This window comes from Marmota flaviventris, chromosome 15 (assembly GCF_047511675.1).
Source record: "Marmota flaviventris isolate mMarFla1 chromosome 15, mMarFla1.hap1, whole genome shotgun sequence".
Classification (NCBI taxonomy): Eukaryota; Metazoa; Chordata; class Mammalia; order Rodentia; family Sciuridae; genus Marmota; species Marmota flaviventris.
Window position 1 is genome coordinate 41,379,124 of NC_092512.1, and position 16,940 is coordinate 41,396,063.

Genomic DNA, 16,940 nt, shown 5'->3' on the forward strand with positions numbered 1-16,940 from the left:
TCTAAATGCCGAAGTCTGGCTGGGCAAAATAACCGGGGGGTGACAAGCAACTTGTGAAGGTTGATACAGCAGGAGCCGTTTTATTGTGAGATATCAGAGGTATTTAGACCTAACTGAATACACAGCTTGTTTCAATTTAGCATCATCCAGTTACAGCAATCAGTCATTAAGGAATCCTCATCATCTTAATAATTATACATAGCTTAACTTCTTTAACATCATTAGATACAGCAGTCAGTCATTAAGGAATCTCCATCATCTTAATGGCTCGCTGGCTTACTTCTCAAACCACTCCTTCTGGCAAAGTGCCAGGCGCCATCTTGACTTGTCTGCGGTTCTCAACATCTAAAGACTTTAAAATTTCCAGAGACGTGGGGTGCGATGGCACACACCTGTAATTCCAGCAGCTCTGAGCCACAAGTGAAAAATTGTGTTCTATAAAGGCTGAGGCAGGAGGATCGCAAGTTCAAAGTCAGCCTCAGCAAAAACTAGGCATTAAGTAACTCAGTGAGACCCTGTCTCTAAATAAAACACAAAATAGGGCTGGGGATGTGGCTTAGTTGTTGAGTACCCCTGAGTTCAATCCCTAATACCAAAAAAAAAAAAAAAAAAAATTCCAGAATCAAAGATATAGAAATGTCTTTGTAAGTTCCTTCTAAGTTCGTCCTGTCAATTTTTATTAAGAGCTTTTTGTATCCTTCGTATATCATCACACCACAATGGGACTTCCTTTCCAAAAATCACCAAATTTGGCTCTCTTACAACTTAATGGCTATTTATCACACAAAAACAAAGTTTTTTTTGCTTGTTTTTTTGTTAATTTACGAGAATTGGTGCATTACTAAGTAAAAGAGATGGCAAATTTTTACCCTTTGCACATCAGATAAAGCACTAATCTCTAGGGTATATAAAGAACTCAAAAAGCTAAACACTAAAAAAAACAAATAACCCAATCAATAAATGGGCCAAGGGATATACAATCAATCAACAAATATATGAAAAAATGATCATCATCTCTAGCAATTAGATAAATGAAAATTAAAACTACTCTTAAGATTTCACACACACACACACAAAAAAAAGATTTCACCTCACTCCAGTTAGAATGGCAACTATTAAAAATACAAACAACAATAAGTGTTGGTGAGGATATGGGAAAAAAGGCACTCTCATACATTGCTGGTGACACTGCAAATTGGTGTGGCCGATATGGAAAGCAGTATGAAGAATCCTTGGAAAACTGAGAATAGAACCACCATTTGACCCAGCTATCCCACTCCTCAGTCTATACCAAAGGTCTTAAAAACAGCATACTACGGGACACAGCCACATCAATGTTTATAGCAGCACAAGTCACAATAGCTAAACTGTGGAACCAACGTAGATGAATGGATAAAGAAAATGTGGTATATATCCACAATGGAATATTACTCAGCAATAAAAGAGAATAAAATCATATTTACAGGTAAATGGATGAAGTTGGATTATATAATGCCAAGTGAAGTTAGCCAATCCCCCGAAAACAGGTGCCAAATGTTTTCTCTGATACAGGAGGCTGATTCATAGTGGGGTTGGGAGCGGGAGCATGGAAGGATTAGACAAACTCTAGATAAAACAAAGGGGTGGGAGGGAAAGGGAAGGGACATGGGGATAAAAAAGATGGTGGAATGAGACGGATATCATTACCCTAAGTACATGTATGAAGACACAAATCGTTTGAATATACTTTGTATACAGCCAGAGACATTAAAAATTGTGCTCTATATGTGTAATATGAATTGTAATGCATTCTGCTGTCATATATAACAAATTAGAATAAAGAATAAAAAATAAATAAATAAAAATAAAATAATTCTCTCCCTCTTTATTTTATTTTTATGTGGTGCTGAGGATCGATCAAGCGCTACTGCTTGAGCCACAACCGCAGCCCCTTTCCCATGTTTTTGATTGCTGCATTATAGTCGTACTTAATGATGGTATTTGTTGTTACATATTTATACATGCACACATTATGAGAATATAATTTGGCCAGTATCAGTCCCCAGCACTTCTCCAGTCCCTCCCCTTGATCCCTTTCCTCTACTGATCTCCCTTTGTTTTACATGAGATCCACCCTCACCTTTTTCCTTTTTCTTCTCTAGCTTCTGCATATGAAAGAAAATACAAGCCAGCATGATGGCCCATGCCTGTAATCCCAGCAGCTGGAGAGGCTGAGACAGGGGGATCACCAGTTCAAAGCCAACCTCAGCAAAATCGAGGCACTAAGCAACTCAGTGAGAACCTGTCTCTAAATAAAATACAAAATAGGGCTGGGGATGTGGCTCAGTGGTTGGGTGCTTATGAGTTCAACCCTAGGTACCGCCCCCCAGCCCAAAAAAAGGAAAAAAAATACAGTCCCTTGGCCTTCTGAAATTGACTTATTTTGCTTAACATAATGCTCTCTAGTTCTATCCATTTTCCTGCAAATGACGTATTTCATTTTTTATGGCTGAATAAAACTCTATTGTGTATATATACCATATTTTCTTTAACTATTCATCCCTAAAGCTCAGGAAATAATGCTAAGAGTTAATAAATGGGATGGCATCCAATTAAAAAGCTTCCGCACAGCAAAGGAAAACAATTAGAAATGTGAAAAGAAAATCTATGGAAATGTTTGTTAGCTACTCTGATGATTAATATCTAGAATATATAAAGAACTCAAAAAGCTTTACACCAAAACAAAAATCAAATAACTCAAATAATAAATGGGCAAATGAATTAAACAGACATTTCTCAAATGAATCAATAATTATTTATGTTAAAAGTAACCAATGAGTTCTGCTTATGAAGAAAAATTACACTTTTGAAGAGTGAATAATGTAGCCAAAAAACAGAAAAATGTAATTTTATAAACCCTAATAAAACTACTACATTAGGCAAAGATTATCAACTCATGTCACAACCCTTAGGTAAACGGTTAGTAGCTAAAAGAACATTTCATTTATTGTCATAAATACCACAGTTTATTTTCTAGCCTCATATTCAAGAGGGATGAACTATATATCATATAACTTTTAATGTTAACATGAAAAATAATCTACAATATAATATATTCTAACCTGAACTGTTTATTCCCCCCACCTTTTTTTGTTTGCTAGGTACTGGGGATTGAACCCAGGGGCACTTTACCACTGAGCCACATCCTCAGACCTTTTTATTTTATTGTGAGACAGGTTCTCACTAAGTTGCTAAGGAAGGCCTCAAACTTGTGATCCTTCCACCTTGGCTTCCTGATTCACTGGTATTACAGGCCTGTGCCACCATGCCTGGCTCAACTACTTTGAACTCATCAAAGCCACTAAAATTTTCAGAGTATGCCTGTAATCCCAGTGGCTTGGGAGACTGAAGCAGGAGGATCAAGAGTTCAAAGCCAGCCTCAGCAAAAGCAAGGTGCTAATAAGTAACTCAGTGAGACCCTGTCTCTAAATAAAATACATAATAGGGCTTGGGATGTGGCTCAGTGGTTGGGTGCTAAATGACACTAAATGATCCAACAAGAGAAATTCAGAAAGTAGGACATTCTACAGAATAGTTGACTTGATCTCTTACCCATTAAAAAAAAAAAAAAAAACTAAAGTAGATAAAAGAGAATTAAGGGATATATCAATGATGTAATATGTAGTCCTGGATCAATTACTGGTTTAGATGAACACATTATATAGGACATTTTGAAGTCAAACAGGTAAACTATAATAAGGACTGAGTATTAGGTAAGATAAAAAGTGAGCTGCAGGTATAGCTCAGTGATAGAGCACTTGCCTAGCATGTATGAGGTCTTGGGTTCAATCCTTAGCACCATTATAAATAAATAAATAGATAGATAGATAAATAAATAAATAAATAAAAGTAAAAGTAAAAAAGGTAAATACTTGAATAAAATTAGCACATGAAACAGTATGTGTAACATATCACATTTTTAATTTTTTTTTTTTTTTTTAGTTGTAGATGGACACAATCTCTTTATTTATTTTTATCTGGTGCTGAGTATCGAACCCAGTGCCTCACATGTGTGAGGTGGGCGCTCTACCACTGAGCTACAGCCCCAGCCCTATATCACATTTTGATTAAAAAATGTATAGATACAAATACAAGAATTCAAAAACACATTCATACAGAAAAAATCCAAAAGAATATAAAAGAATACACCTCAATTATAAACAATGATAAGTGATCTCTAGGCGGTAGAAATGTGAAGTTATTGTTTTATATTTTCTGGTCTCCCTTTTCCACATCATACATAGATCTCTTTTAAATAATAAAGTGTAGTGTATCTCTGTGCTTTTAAAAAGAAACATACTTTACCCACAAAGCTGGATAGCTATACTTAAAAACTTCTAAGGAAGATCTAAAAAATCCTTTATAATACATTATTGTCAGCCTATGATGCTAAATATAAACAAAGTCCAGTAAGAAATACAGTTCTTAGTGTTGAATTTCAATAACTTAAAAGTTAAAAGCATCAATTTTATCATCTGACAACTGCCTAAAGAAAAGAAAATGTATAACAGAAAAAACATCTCATTTCTAAAAATGTAATCATATTAAGTACTATGGGTGGGGGTAGAAGTGCTATGGGTGGAAAAAAAGCATGCCTATCCTACAATAAATTATGATATGACCAATACTAGGAAAATTTTATTATTACAAATGAGCCTTCCTTCTCATTGAAACCCCCTCCCCAACTAAAGAGCTGAGACTCCTTGGATAACAAAAGGGATGGTTCTATTAATTAGAAGTGTACTTCTGATTAAAAGTATACTTTAATTATCAAAACTTTATCGATTTGTATAGAGTCCTTATCTATGGTAATTAACTTAATAAGCAATGTATTTGATGTCCCTTCCTCCTTTCTAAGAAGCTGTACCATTAATTTTAAATGAAAGAGAAGAGACATATCTATATATGCCAATGTTTCTATTTCTATAAAAGGAGAGATACAAAACTGGTAAATTACTTTTCAACTGTTATGTAACAAATGACCACAAATGTAGTAACTTAAAACAACACAAATTTATTATGTCACAAAGGCCAGCAGAGTGTAGTTGGATTCTCAGAGTTGCACTAAACTAAAATCCAGGTATCATTCAGAGCTACAGCTCTCATCAGAGAATTATAGTCCTTTTTTCAGGCTGGGTATCAAATTCAGAGCCTCACACATGCTAGGCAAGCACTTGCCATATTCTTAAAAGTTCACTGATTGTTTAAAGAATTCATTTTCTCCTTCAAGTCAGCAATCGCACAGCAAATTTTTCTCATGCTTTGAATCTCTCTGACTTCCCCTTCTATACCAGATGAAGAAAGATCTCTGCTTTTAAGGTCCACAGGGTAATTTTCCACTTTTAAGGTGGTAAGCTAAGTCATAATACAATCACAAGAATGATTCTTCAGCATATTCATAGACTTGGGAATTAGGGTGGGGAATCTGGGGGATAGGGAACATTTTCAGAACTCTACTATTGTCACAAAAAATTATAAATATTAATTAAAAATACCTTTCTTACCTATTAATAATAAACCATGCAACAGTAAGCATTCCTGCTAGCCACGTTCCACTCATAAGCCAACTTGTAACAAATAATGCAGTAACATATATTCCTTGCAATCCAAAAACAATGCCAATATAGAAATAAACTGGCTCAATCATCTCCTAAATGGAAACAACAAAGGGAGTGATAATAGTACGACATTAAATAATTTGAAGATTTGTAAATATGTGAGAAAATAGATATTAAGATCAAAACAAAAATACATACATTGCTACCAGTTGCTTGATATAAAACGCTGGCAATAAGTTCTGGATATAGAGACATTTGCTGTACTGCATTTATAGTCTTCAGAGATACAGTTTTGTTATTATGTGTCAGTTCGTAAACACCTAAAAACAGTTTTGTTATTGTTTATCTGTTTGTAAAAATCCAAAGATATATTTTTCTCCAGAAAATTTTTTTTTATTTTACAACAGTCAAATAAACATATCTTTAATTAGTCATCAAATATTTAATGTTATAAAGAAAGATTTGAAAATGTAATGCTCAATGCTTTATTTTTCCAATTTTTAAAAATTAAGTACAATAAGGAGAAATGTCTATATTCTGAGACAAATCCCCATACTCTGAGATTCCAGTATTGAAGAACAATGATCTGTATAAGAAAAATATTGTTATTACAAATTCATACCTCTTTCAAATGAAGGTGCCTTTAACATATCTTTATAGTAGGAGTAATAAATAGCACTGTCACCCTGAAATGTGATTTCCCGTTCAAGCTCCTAAAATAAAATGAAATGAGTATTTAAATAATAGTATCTGAAGTTTAAGCTGTCTTCTTCCCTTCTCACTTTCTAAATGAACATGATATTTGTTTACTCTTTTATTAAAAAACATCTTTGGCCTGTGCAGTAGCACACGCCTATAATCTCAGCGTCTTGGGAGGTCGAGGCAGAAGAATTGTGAGTTCAAAGCCAGCCTCAGCAAAAGCAAGGCACTAAGAAACTCAGTAAGACCCTGTCTCTAAATAAAATACAAAATAGGGCTGGGATGTGGCTCAGTGGTCAAGTGCCCCTGAGTTTAATCCCTGATACTCAAAAATAAAGTAATAAAAAACATCTTTGAATTTTTTTAAGCACTAGTGGTCATATTATAAGGAAGTTAAAACTATTCAATAACTTTGGGTCATTTTAATGAAATACCTGAGGTTTCAAATGGATTACAACTCATAAGTCAATATCTGTTTTATACGTAAGGAAACTTTAGAAGGAAAACCAAAAAAAAAAAAAAAAATAGAAGGAAAACCAAAAGAATGCCCTAAAAATAGCAAGAATAGGGCTGGGGATGTGGCTCAAGCGGTCGGGCGCTTGCCTGGCATGCGTGCGGCCCAGGTTCGATCCTCAGCACCGCATACAGACAAAGGTGTTGTGTCCGCCAAAAACTAAAACAAAAAAATATTAAAAATTTCTCTCTCTCTGTCTCTCTCTTAAAAAAAAAAAAAAAAAAAAACAACTTTAAAAAAAAAACAGCAAGAATAATAAGGCCGGTAAAAACAAATGATAATTGAAGTATCAGAGGTCTATAATAAAAAGATAAATTTAAGAGGCTCAGGTTGTAGCTCAGTGGTAGAGTGGTTGCCTAGCATGTGTAAGGCACTGGGTTTAATCCTCAGCACTGCATAAAAAAATGAATGAATATTTTTTAAAAAAAGATAAGTTTAAGAAGAAACTGATATTTTCTCTCTCTCTTTTTTGCGGGGCTTCTGGGATTGAACTCAGGGCACTCAACCACTGAGCCACATCCCCAGCCCTATTCTGTATTTTATTTAGAGTCAGGGTCTCACTGAGTTGCTTAGCGCGCCTCGCAGTTGGTGAGGCTGGCTTTTTTTTTTTTAATACATATTTATTTTTTTTTAGTTGTAGTTGGATACAATATCTTTAATTAATTTATTTATTTTTATGTGATGCTGAGGATCAAACCTGGGGCCTCACCCATGCTAGGCAAGCGCTCTACTGCTGACTCATAACCCCAGCAGGCTGAGGCTGGCTTTGAAGTCAAAATCCTCCTGAGCTGCATGCACCACCGCGCTCAGCAAGAAACTAATATTTTTTACTACTACTGATATCCCTATGTATCCAAAACAGAAAGTTCTTAATTAGTACTTTTTAAGAGCAGCAGATATTTAAACAGTTCTTTTCAAATAAATTTTCAAAAATATACGTAAGATTTAAAATTCCCAATATTAAGTTTTGGAGAATCAAGAATGTAGTAGTCAAAATGTACAATGACTTGCATTTTTTATGAAGAATCAAACTACTTTACAATCTTTAAAAATAAAACCTGATTTTCATGCACAATACAGATTAGGCATCTTGATTCCAAAAAATCTGAAATCCTACATTTCAAAATTAGAAACCTTGAGTGCCAACATAATGCCACCAAGTAAAATATTTCATATTTAACCTCATGTGATGAGTTGCAGTCAAAATGAGGCGCACTAAATACTGTTTAAAATTACTCAGGCTATGTGTATAAAATGTATATGAAATATAAATAAATTCTGTTTTTAAACTTGTGTCCTATTCCTAAGTCTATACATAACTCATTATGTATATGTAAAAAAAAAAATTTTTTTTTTAATCCAACATCTGAAACACTTCTGGTCCTGAGAATTTCAGATAAGGAATACTAAATCTCTATTTATCAATTAATACAATTATTTTAAAAAGTTAGTAAGAGTAGTTTTCAAAAATTCTGAATTTCCTAAGATGTTAATTGGTGCTACTTAAAAAAAAAAAAAAAATCTGTAGTTAAGTTTTAATACAGGCTGGATCAAACAAAGTTACATGAGTTTCTTTACTGCAAGACTGTTCAGTTTGGGCATATATTATGCTATGAATCTCCAAGAGGAAGTCTTTCCAAAGTCTACTTAACCACTGAATACTCCCCACCCACACACATTTCCCATTTAGAGCATAACTGTGAGGGCTAGGGGTATAGCTCAGCAGTAGAGTGCTTGCCTAGCACACACAAGACATTGGGTTTGATCCCCGGTCTCACACAAAAAATAAGTAAAAGACTGCAAGAAAGCATGCTATCATCCAGATATTTCTGTCCCCCATACCCCATATTGATATGTTGAAACCTAATCCCCAGCGTAATGCTATCTGGAAGTGGGCATTTGAAATTAGTGCCTTAATGAAAAAGGCCCAAGAGAGATTCCTCACCTTTTCTCCCTTCTGCTACCTAAGGACACACAACAAAAAGATAGTTGGCTATGAAACAAGAAGCAGGTCTTCACCAGACACTGAATTTGCTAGTGCCTTACCTTGGACATCCAGTCCCAATTTATCATGCTTTACTATATAACAGCCCAAATGGACTAAGACAGAACTTACTAACCTCAATAAATTTCATTGAAATGATTTTTTTGAATGGAAAGATTTATTTCTCCCCAAAATTTCAAAGATGAAACTTTTAATTGGTGGTTCTTAAATTTACTGTACATGTGAAATACCTATAGACCTTCAAATAATGTAGATTCTGATTCTATATGGGGCCTGAGAATCTGCAATTCTAAACAAGCTCCCAGACACTGCTAATGCTTCTGGCCCATACATAATACTTTGAAAAACAAGGTTCTTGATGAGTGTCTGCTATATTTTCAAACCTTTGGTTGTTCCCAGTTCTGCTACACAATAGCATTGCCTAGAAATATTTTTTGAAATACTGATACTAGCCACTCCCCATTCCTTCCTACCAACCCAACAATCTAAAAAGGAAGGTTATTTTTTTGATAGCTTCCTGGATGATTCCATTGTACATCTAGTATTAAGAATTATTTATCTATATAACAATTTTAAGGAAAAAGTATATGCTACAGTTACAGCTAAATTAATACAAGTATAGTCAGTAATCTTTCAGTTAAATGTTTTGGTGGTGTTAAAATAAATCAAAGTTTAAAAACATTTAGTCAGCTTAACTACTTGCTCAAAAATAAGAACAGTGGGGTTGGATTATGGCTCAGCTGGAGAGTGCTTGCTTAGCATGTGCAAGGCCCTGGGTTCAAGCCTTAGCATCACATAAAAATAAATAAAATAAAGGTATTATGTCCAACTACAACTAAAAATAAATATTAAAAAAAATAAGAACAATGACAAAATCCAGTTTGAGCTCAAAAATTTAAAAACTCTATAAAGTCAAGCGACCTTTGAAAGCAATAGTTTAATGCTGAAACTTCCACAAATTATTTCTAAAATGTGAGCTACCAATACAACTAAAAGGCTGACTAAACTCCTTAATATTTCATTGTTATTAAAAGTCCCTGTAAAGGAACACAGCCACATCAATGTTTATAGCAGCACAATTCACAATAGCTAGAATGTGGAACCAACCTAGATGCCCTTCAATAGATGAATGGATTAAAAAAATGTGGCATTTATACACAATGGAATATTACTCAGCACTAAAAAATAACAAGATCATGGCATTTGCAGGCAAATGGATGGCATTAGAGCAGATTATGCTAAGTGAAGTTAGCCAATCCCTAAAAAACAAATGCTGAATATCTTCTCTGATATAAGGAGGGTGACTCAAAATGGGATAGGGAGGAAGAGCATGAGAAGAAGACTACCACTAAAAAGGGAAGAGAGGTGGGAGGGAAAAGGAGGGAGAAGGGGAGTTGCACGGAGATGGAAGGAGAAACTCATTGTTATACAGAATACATGTATGATGTTGTAATGAGAAAAAGAAAAAAAAAGTGTGTCACATTAGACTGGATAGAGAGAAATGATGGGAGGGGAGGGGAGGAGTAGGGGGATAGGAAGGGCAGCAGAATAGAATAGACATTATGATTGATGTATGTACATTCCACGTATGTATTATATGTCAAAATACATTCTGGGGCTGGGGATGTAGCTCAAGCAGTAGCACGCTCGCCTGGCATGCGTGCGGCCCGGGTTCGATCCTCAGCACCACATACAAACAAAGATGTTGTGTCCGCCAAAAACTAAAAAATAAATATTAAAAAAATTCTCTCTCTCTCTCTCTCTCTCTCTCTCTCTTTAAAAAAAAATACATTCTGCTGTCATGTATGACTAAAAAAAATAAAAATAAATCATATGGTTAAAAAAAAAAAAAAAAGTCCCTGTAGAGGGCTGGGGATACAGCTCAGTTGGTAAAGTGCATACACAAGGCCATGGGTTCAATTCCCAGCACCACAAAATAAATAAATAAAATTAAAAAAATAAAAGTCCCTGTGGGGTCAGGTAGTGTAATCCCAGAGGTTCGGGAGGCTGAGATAGGAGGATCCAGGATCGCAAGTACAAAGCCAGCCTCAGCAAAAAGCAACTCAATAGGACCCCTGTCTCTAAATAAAATACAAAAAATTGGACTGAGAATGTGGCTCGAGTGCCCCTGAGTTCAATCCCTAGCACACACACACCCTGCCAAAAAAAGTCCCTGTAGGAATTCAGCTTGACCTGACTAGAGCCATTTAAAAGAACCATCATGATTGCTCTTGAATAACCCTGGTTTGTTTTTCCCACATAATTCTCCAGCACACTATATACAGATAGAATGATAAGTGGAACTTTACAATGTGAGGACCCTGGTTTTTTAAGTGCCAGCAATATATTTTAAATCCTCTATGTTAGTTTGAGATAGACCACGTACATTCTGAAGGGGATGGAGTCACTTTTGTCCTGACCCGTAAGCCTGCTCCCTTTGCTTCATATCACAAAGATCTGTCTTGCTGCTGCCCAAGACAAACTCCTATACATAAGTCCCCTAATAAATCGTCCTCTGTGCAATCTTGGACCTGCCTGCCTCTTTCTTTGGTTTCATGACATCTTACAGCCAGTTCTCATACACTCCGACCAAGTTTTTCTAGAATAGTCCTGGATAGATTAATTGCACAAGGAAAGCACCCTCATAGTTCCTATTCTTTTTTTCTTTTAATTAATTTATTTTTTTAGTTGTAGTTGGATACAATACCTTTGTTTTATTCATTTTTACATGGTACTGAGGATCAAATCCAGGGCCTCGCACATGCTAGGCAAGCACTCTACCGCTGAGCCATAACCCCAACCCCTCATAGTTCCTATTGTATAAAATATCTTGTTACATATTTTAAGGTTCACACTGTGACTGTGGACCTTAAAATTTTGTTTCTGATAGTCATAAATAAGAGCACTTGTCATACTTAGTAAAGCATTACTAAGCCAGATGGATTGCAAGTTCAAAGCCAGCCTCAGCAACTAAAGAGACCCTAAGCAATTTATTGAGACTCTGTCTCAAAAATAAAAAAATGAAAAAAGCTGGAGATGTAGCTCTGTGGTAAAGAGCCCCTCAGTTCAACACCTAGTACAAAACAAAAAAAAAAAAAAAACAGGAAAACACATTACTGAAATTAATATTATATACTAAAACATCTTTCATATGCTCAAAATTTTTTATTCTTACCTGTCTGTTGGAAAACCAGAATTTCCGTTCATGGTAAGCTGATAAGTAGAGAGCATACATCATACCACTAGTAACTGCTGCAAGACAGCCAATGAAAATCTTTGCAAAACGTTGAAATAACACATCTGAAAAAACACATTAAAGATAATCAAAAGGTATATGTACCCTTGTTATGATGTGATGAAAATGGCATTCTAACTCAATGGTTTCTTTCCAAAAACTCATAATCCCTGTCTAATCATAAAAAAAAAAATCAGATAAAATCCAATAAAGGAATATCTTACAATATACCTGACTAGTACTCCTAAAAACTGTTAAGGTCATCAAAAACAAGAAAAGTCTAAGGAACTGTCATAGACAAGAGGAGCCTAACAAGACATGATAATTAAATGCAATGTAGTATCCTATATGAGAAAAAAGAAAACAATATTAGTTAAAAAGAAGAACAACATTAGGTAAAAATTAAGGAAATTCGAATAAATTATAAGCTTTTATTAATATATACATAATGTATATATATAAAACGTATCAATATTGGTTTATTAATTCTAACAAATGTACAACATTAATGCAAATTGTTAAGAATAAGGTGAACTCCCTGTGTGGGAGGTTGAAATATGGGAACTTTGTACTCAGCTCAATTCTTCTGTAATCTTTTTTTTTTTTTCTAGAGCATGCATGTGCTCTTTTTTTTTTTTTTTTGGTACTGGGGATTGAACTCAGTGGGGTTGACCAGTGAGCTACATCCCCAGCCCGTTTTTTTTTTTTTTTTTTTAAAGGGAGAGTGAGAGAGAGAGAGAGAGAATTTTAATATTTTTTTTTTTTTTTAGATTTTGGCAGACACAACATCTTTGTTTGTATGTGGTGCTGAGGATCAAACCCGGGCCGCACACATGCCAGGCGAGCGCGCTACCGCTTGAGCCACATCCCCAGCCCCTTCTGTAATCTAAACTGGTTTAAAAAATTAAAACCTAGGGTTGGGGTTGTGGCTCAGCAGCAGAGTGCTTGCCTAGCACATGCGAGGCACTTGTTTTGATCCTTAGCACCACATAAAATAAATAAAATAAAGATATTGTGTCCAACTACAGCTAAAAAACTTTTAAAAAATTAAATTAAATTTAATTTAAATTTAAATTAAAACCTATATATTGCAAGATGAAAAAGTTCTAGAGATCTGGTTCACAACAAGGTAAATAATTAACACTATAAAATCATAAACTTAAAAATGGTAAATATAGTAAAAATATTAACATCCATTAATTTAAAAAAGAATGATAAGAAACATAGGAGCCAATTATCTAAAGAATACAGATTCATTCAGAATTACTCTTGAAATATTTTACTGATATACTTTTTCCATGTTGGAAATTTTTTTTTAAGAATAACTTACATATCATAAGCTGGGTACAGTGGTACATGCCTATAATCCCAACGGCTCAGGAGGCTGAGGCAGGAGGATTTTAAGTTCAAAGCCAGCCTTAGCAAAAGCGAGGTGCTAAGCAACTCAGTGAGACCCTGTCTCTAAATAAAATATAAAAAACGGCTGGTGATGTGGCTTAGTGGTTAAGCACCCCTGGGTTCAATCCCTGGTACCAATAAATACATACATAAGTACATAAATTACTCATATACTATAGAAAGCAGCCCTCCACACACCTTTTGTTGGTACCTGGAATTGAACACAGGGTACTGTATCACTGACTAAATCCCTAAGTTGCTTAGGGCCTCGCTAGATTGATAAACTGGTCTTTAACTTGCAATACTGACTCAGCTTCCTGAGTTGCTGGGATTATAGGTGTGTACCACTGCACCAGGCTAAGCTACAGTCCTTTAAAGTGTATAATTCAATGAGTTTTAATGACTATGTTTTAAAAAATCACATGCAACTGTTACATATATGTTGAGGACACAGCATAAAACACATTTGAATTTTGTACAGAGACGATTCAATCCTGCTAGCTATAACCATTAAGTGCCTACATCCCAGTGTTCTATTACTCAATGAGCTACAAGTTTGTACAAATAAACTTCTTGATTTACTTGACTAGCTAAACAAAAATCATGGAGTTGAAGCCGAAAGCCATGGTGCACACCTGTCATTCCAGCCACTTGGGAGGCTAAAGCAGGAGGATTAGAAGCTTAAGGTCAACCTTAGCATTTGTAAAACAGCAACTTACAATCTTGTCTCAAAATAAAAAATAAAAAGGGCTAAAGGATGTAGCTTGGTGGTAAAGCACCCCTAGTTTCAATTCCCAACACACACACACACACAAAAAAAAAAAAAAAAAAATTAGGATTGAGAGTATATGTCAGTGGTTGCTTAGCATGTGTGAGGCCCTGGGTTTGATCCCAGAACCACAAAAAATAAATAAATGAATAAGTTTTTTAAAAATTCCTTAGCTTAAAAAAAAAAAAAAAAAAAAAGCCTTAGCTATTCTCTAAATGTTATTTCTCAAACAGAATAATTAGATGTCACTAAATTAAAAAGAATATTTTAAAAGTTTAAGAAACACTACCCAATATATCAAATATTACTGTAAGTATGACACAAATTGTTTTAAAAATTCCTATTTCTAATAGCATGTGTGCATCCTACTTCCAATAGCATTTGGCATGGTGCCTGGTACATGTTAAGATCATAGCAAATAGCAGCTATTATTATTGTGCTACAAAAGCATACTTACAAAAATATATGAAGTACTTAAAGCAATGTTGACAATATGAACTAAAAAAACTTATAAGAAGGGCTGGGGTTGTGGCTTAGCAGTAGAGCACTCGCCTAGCACATGCAAGGACTTGGTTTCGATCCTCAGCACCACATAAAAATAAATAAAATAAAATAAAGGTATTGTGTCCAACTACAACTAAGAAATAAACATTAAAAAAAAAAAAACTAATAAGAAAAAGTGTTTCAGGGCTGGGGATATAGCTCAGTTGGTGCTTTCCTTGTATGCACAAGGCCCTAGGTTCAAGCCCCAGCACCACAAAAACAAACAAAAAAAGAAAAGTGTTTCAAGATTTCTAAATGTGTACTTTCCTATTTTATTTTTTTTCAAGTCTTGAACAACAGGGGCTGGGGAATGCAGCTCAGTGGTATAGTGTTTGCCTTGTATGTGGAAGGCACCCTGGGTTTGAGCCCCAGCACAACAATGACAACTAGAAGACTTACAAAACAGCAAATTAATCATATTTATTAGAGGCTATTAAAAAAAAAAAACTATATTCAACCAATATCTATACTTGAATGCCTTAATACTAAATATTTTGCTTTTGTAAGGAATCAAAGATGGAAGAAACACCAAATTTTCAGTGTTTGATATAAGTGTATGATTTACAGAAAATAAAGAGCTCTAAGGCCCTGGATATTATCTTTAAAAATTACAATTTTAATTAAAAAATTGAAAAGTAAAGGATCTGACTTCCATTTAAATTGTCAGTCAGAAAGCAGCCAATATAATTTCTATGCCATTTCCTTCATTTGTAAAACGGTGATCAAGCACAGAAAAGGAGAAAAAGATGATATACATGTCAACATCAATACAATTGAGCACTGATAAACAATATACCGTAAAAGTGAATAACATTAAAAGAAACACAGGACTCAATCTCACAAAAACTGTTAAAAATGAAGTAGGTACACAGAAAAAAAAGATAAGCAATACTTATGCGAAAAAAAAAAATTGTTTTGATCCTGGGGAGCAAACCCAGGGCCCGGCACATGCGAAGCATATGATCTTTCACTAAGCCATCTCCCCACTCTTATGCCAAAATGTTAAAAGTAGTTCTAGTGAAATTATGGATATATTTTATTTTTATTGTTGTTTTCTCTGTGGTTCACATTTACTACCCTATGTACAGTCAGGGCAAAATACTACTTGTAGTAGATCTCTGGATTTATTTAATTTTCTTATATTGTATTTTCCAATTTTTTTAAAGTGACTACTCTATGTGTCAGCTTTGCTGACATAACACTAAAAACAACCCCAAACCACCAGTGCCTTCCAAAACAAAGGCTTTTTTCTTATTTATGTTATAATGGATTTCCAAGTTAGCAATAACTTTATTTTAGGCTGCCACTCAATTTCAGACTTCATGTTACCTCTGGCTCTTTTTATATCTGTTTTTTCAGAGGATTGAGAGGTGGATACTGGGGATTGAACTCAGGGACACTCAACCACTGAGCCACATTCCCAGCCCTATTTTGTATTTTATTTACAGACAGGGTCTCACTGAGTTGCTTAGTGCCTCGACATAGCTGAGGTTGGCTTTGAACCCGTGATCCTCCTGTCTCAGCCTCCTGAGCCACTGGGATTATAGGAGTGCACCACTGCATCTAGCTTTTCCTTTTATCTTCTTCTGAGTTCCATACTAGAATCAGTCCCTAGTTAGGGACATACTGTTTTCACAACAGAGGAACAGAGGAAAGTTGTCAGGTTTTCTGCTCAGTACTAGTATACTCACATTCCATTGGCCCAGGCCAGTCACATCATTCGTCCGACAATTGGACAGGGAAGTACACTGTGCCTTAGAGAGGCAGTTTGAATCACATGGCAACAAAAGGGATTGTACAATTCACTTTTAGAGCAGAACATAAACATTAAAAAATAATAAAAAGGTAACCAACAATCTGCAATCTCTTTACTTCAAAGAGCATAATAAATCATTCCCTCTTAGGAAATCTAAGAGCAGCTTACTTACCATGCTTTCTGGATAAAAACAGTAAGAGACTAATATGTCATTTTAAAACCTAAAGGAGCCAAACATGCCAGGGTGCGGTAGTACACACCTGTTATCCCAGAGGCTCAGGAGGTTGAGGCAGGAGGATCACAGGTTCAAAGCCAGCCTCAGTAACTTAATGAGGCCATAAGCAACCTAGTGAGACCCTGTCTCAAAAAAAAAAAAAAAAGGGCTAGAGATTTGGCTCAGTGGTTAAGTGCCCTTGGGTTCACA

General features: G+C 35.1%; 1 protein-coding gene across 6 annotated transcripts in view; it reads right to left on the minus strand.

Moving 5' to 3' along the window:
- Positions 1–16,940, minus strand: part of Dpy19l4 (dpy-19 like 4) — a 64,957-nt gene that overhangs the window by 40,762 nt on the left and 7,255 nt on the right. For all 6 annotated transcript variants that reach the window (XM_071602236.1, XM_071602235.1, XM_027953045.2 and 3 more), the window contains 4 exons: positions 11,991–12,115; positions 6,220–6,310; positions 5,796–5,917; positions 5,544–5,689 (listed from right to left, as the gene is read on the minus strand). In XM_071602236.1, coding sequence (XP_071458337.1) covers positions 5,544–5,689; positions 5,796–5,917; positions 6,220–6,310; positions 11,991–12,115 — 484 coding nt within the window. The remainder of the gene's footprint in view (positions 1–5,543; positions 5,690–5,795; positions 5,918–6,219; positions 6,311–11,990; positions 12,116–16,940) is intronic.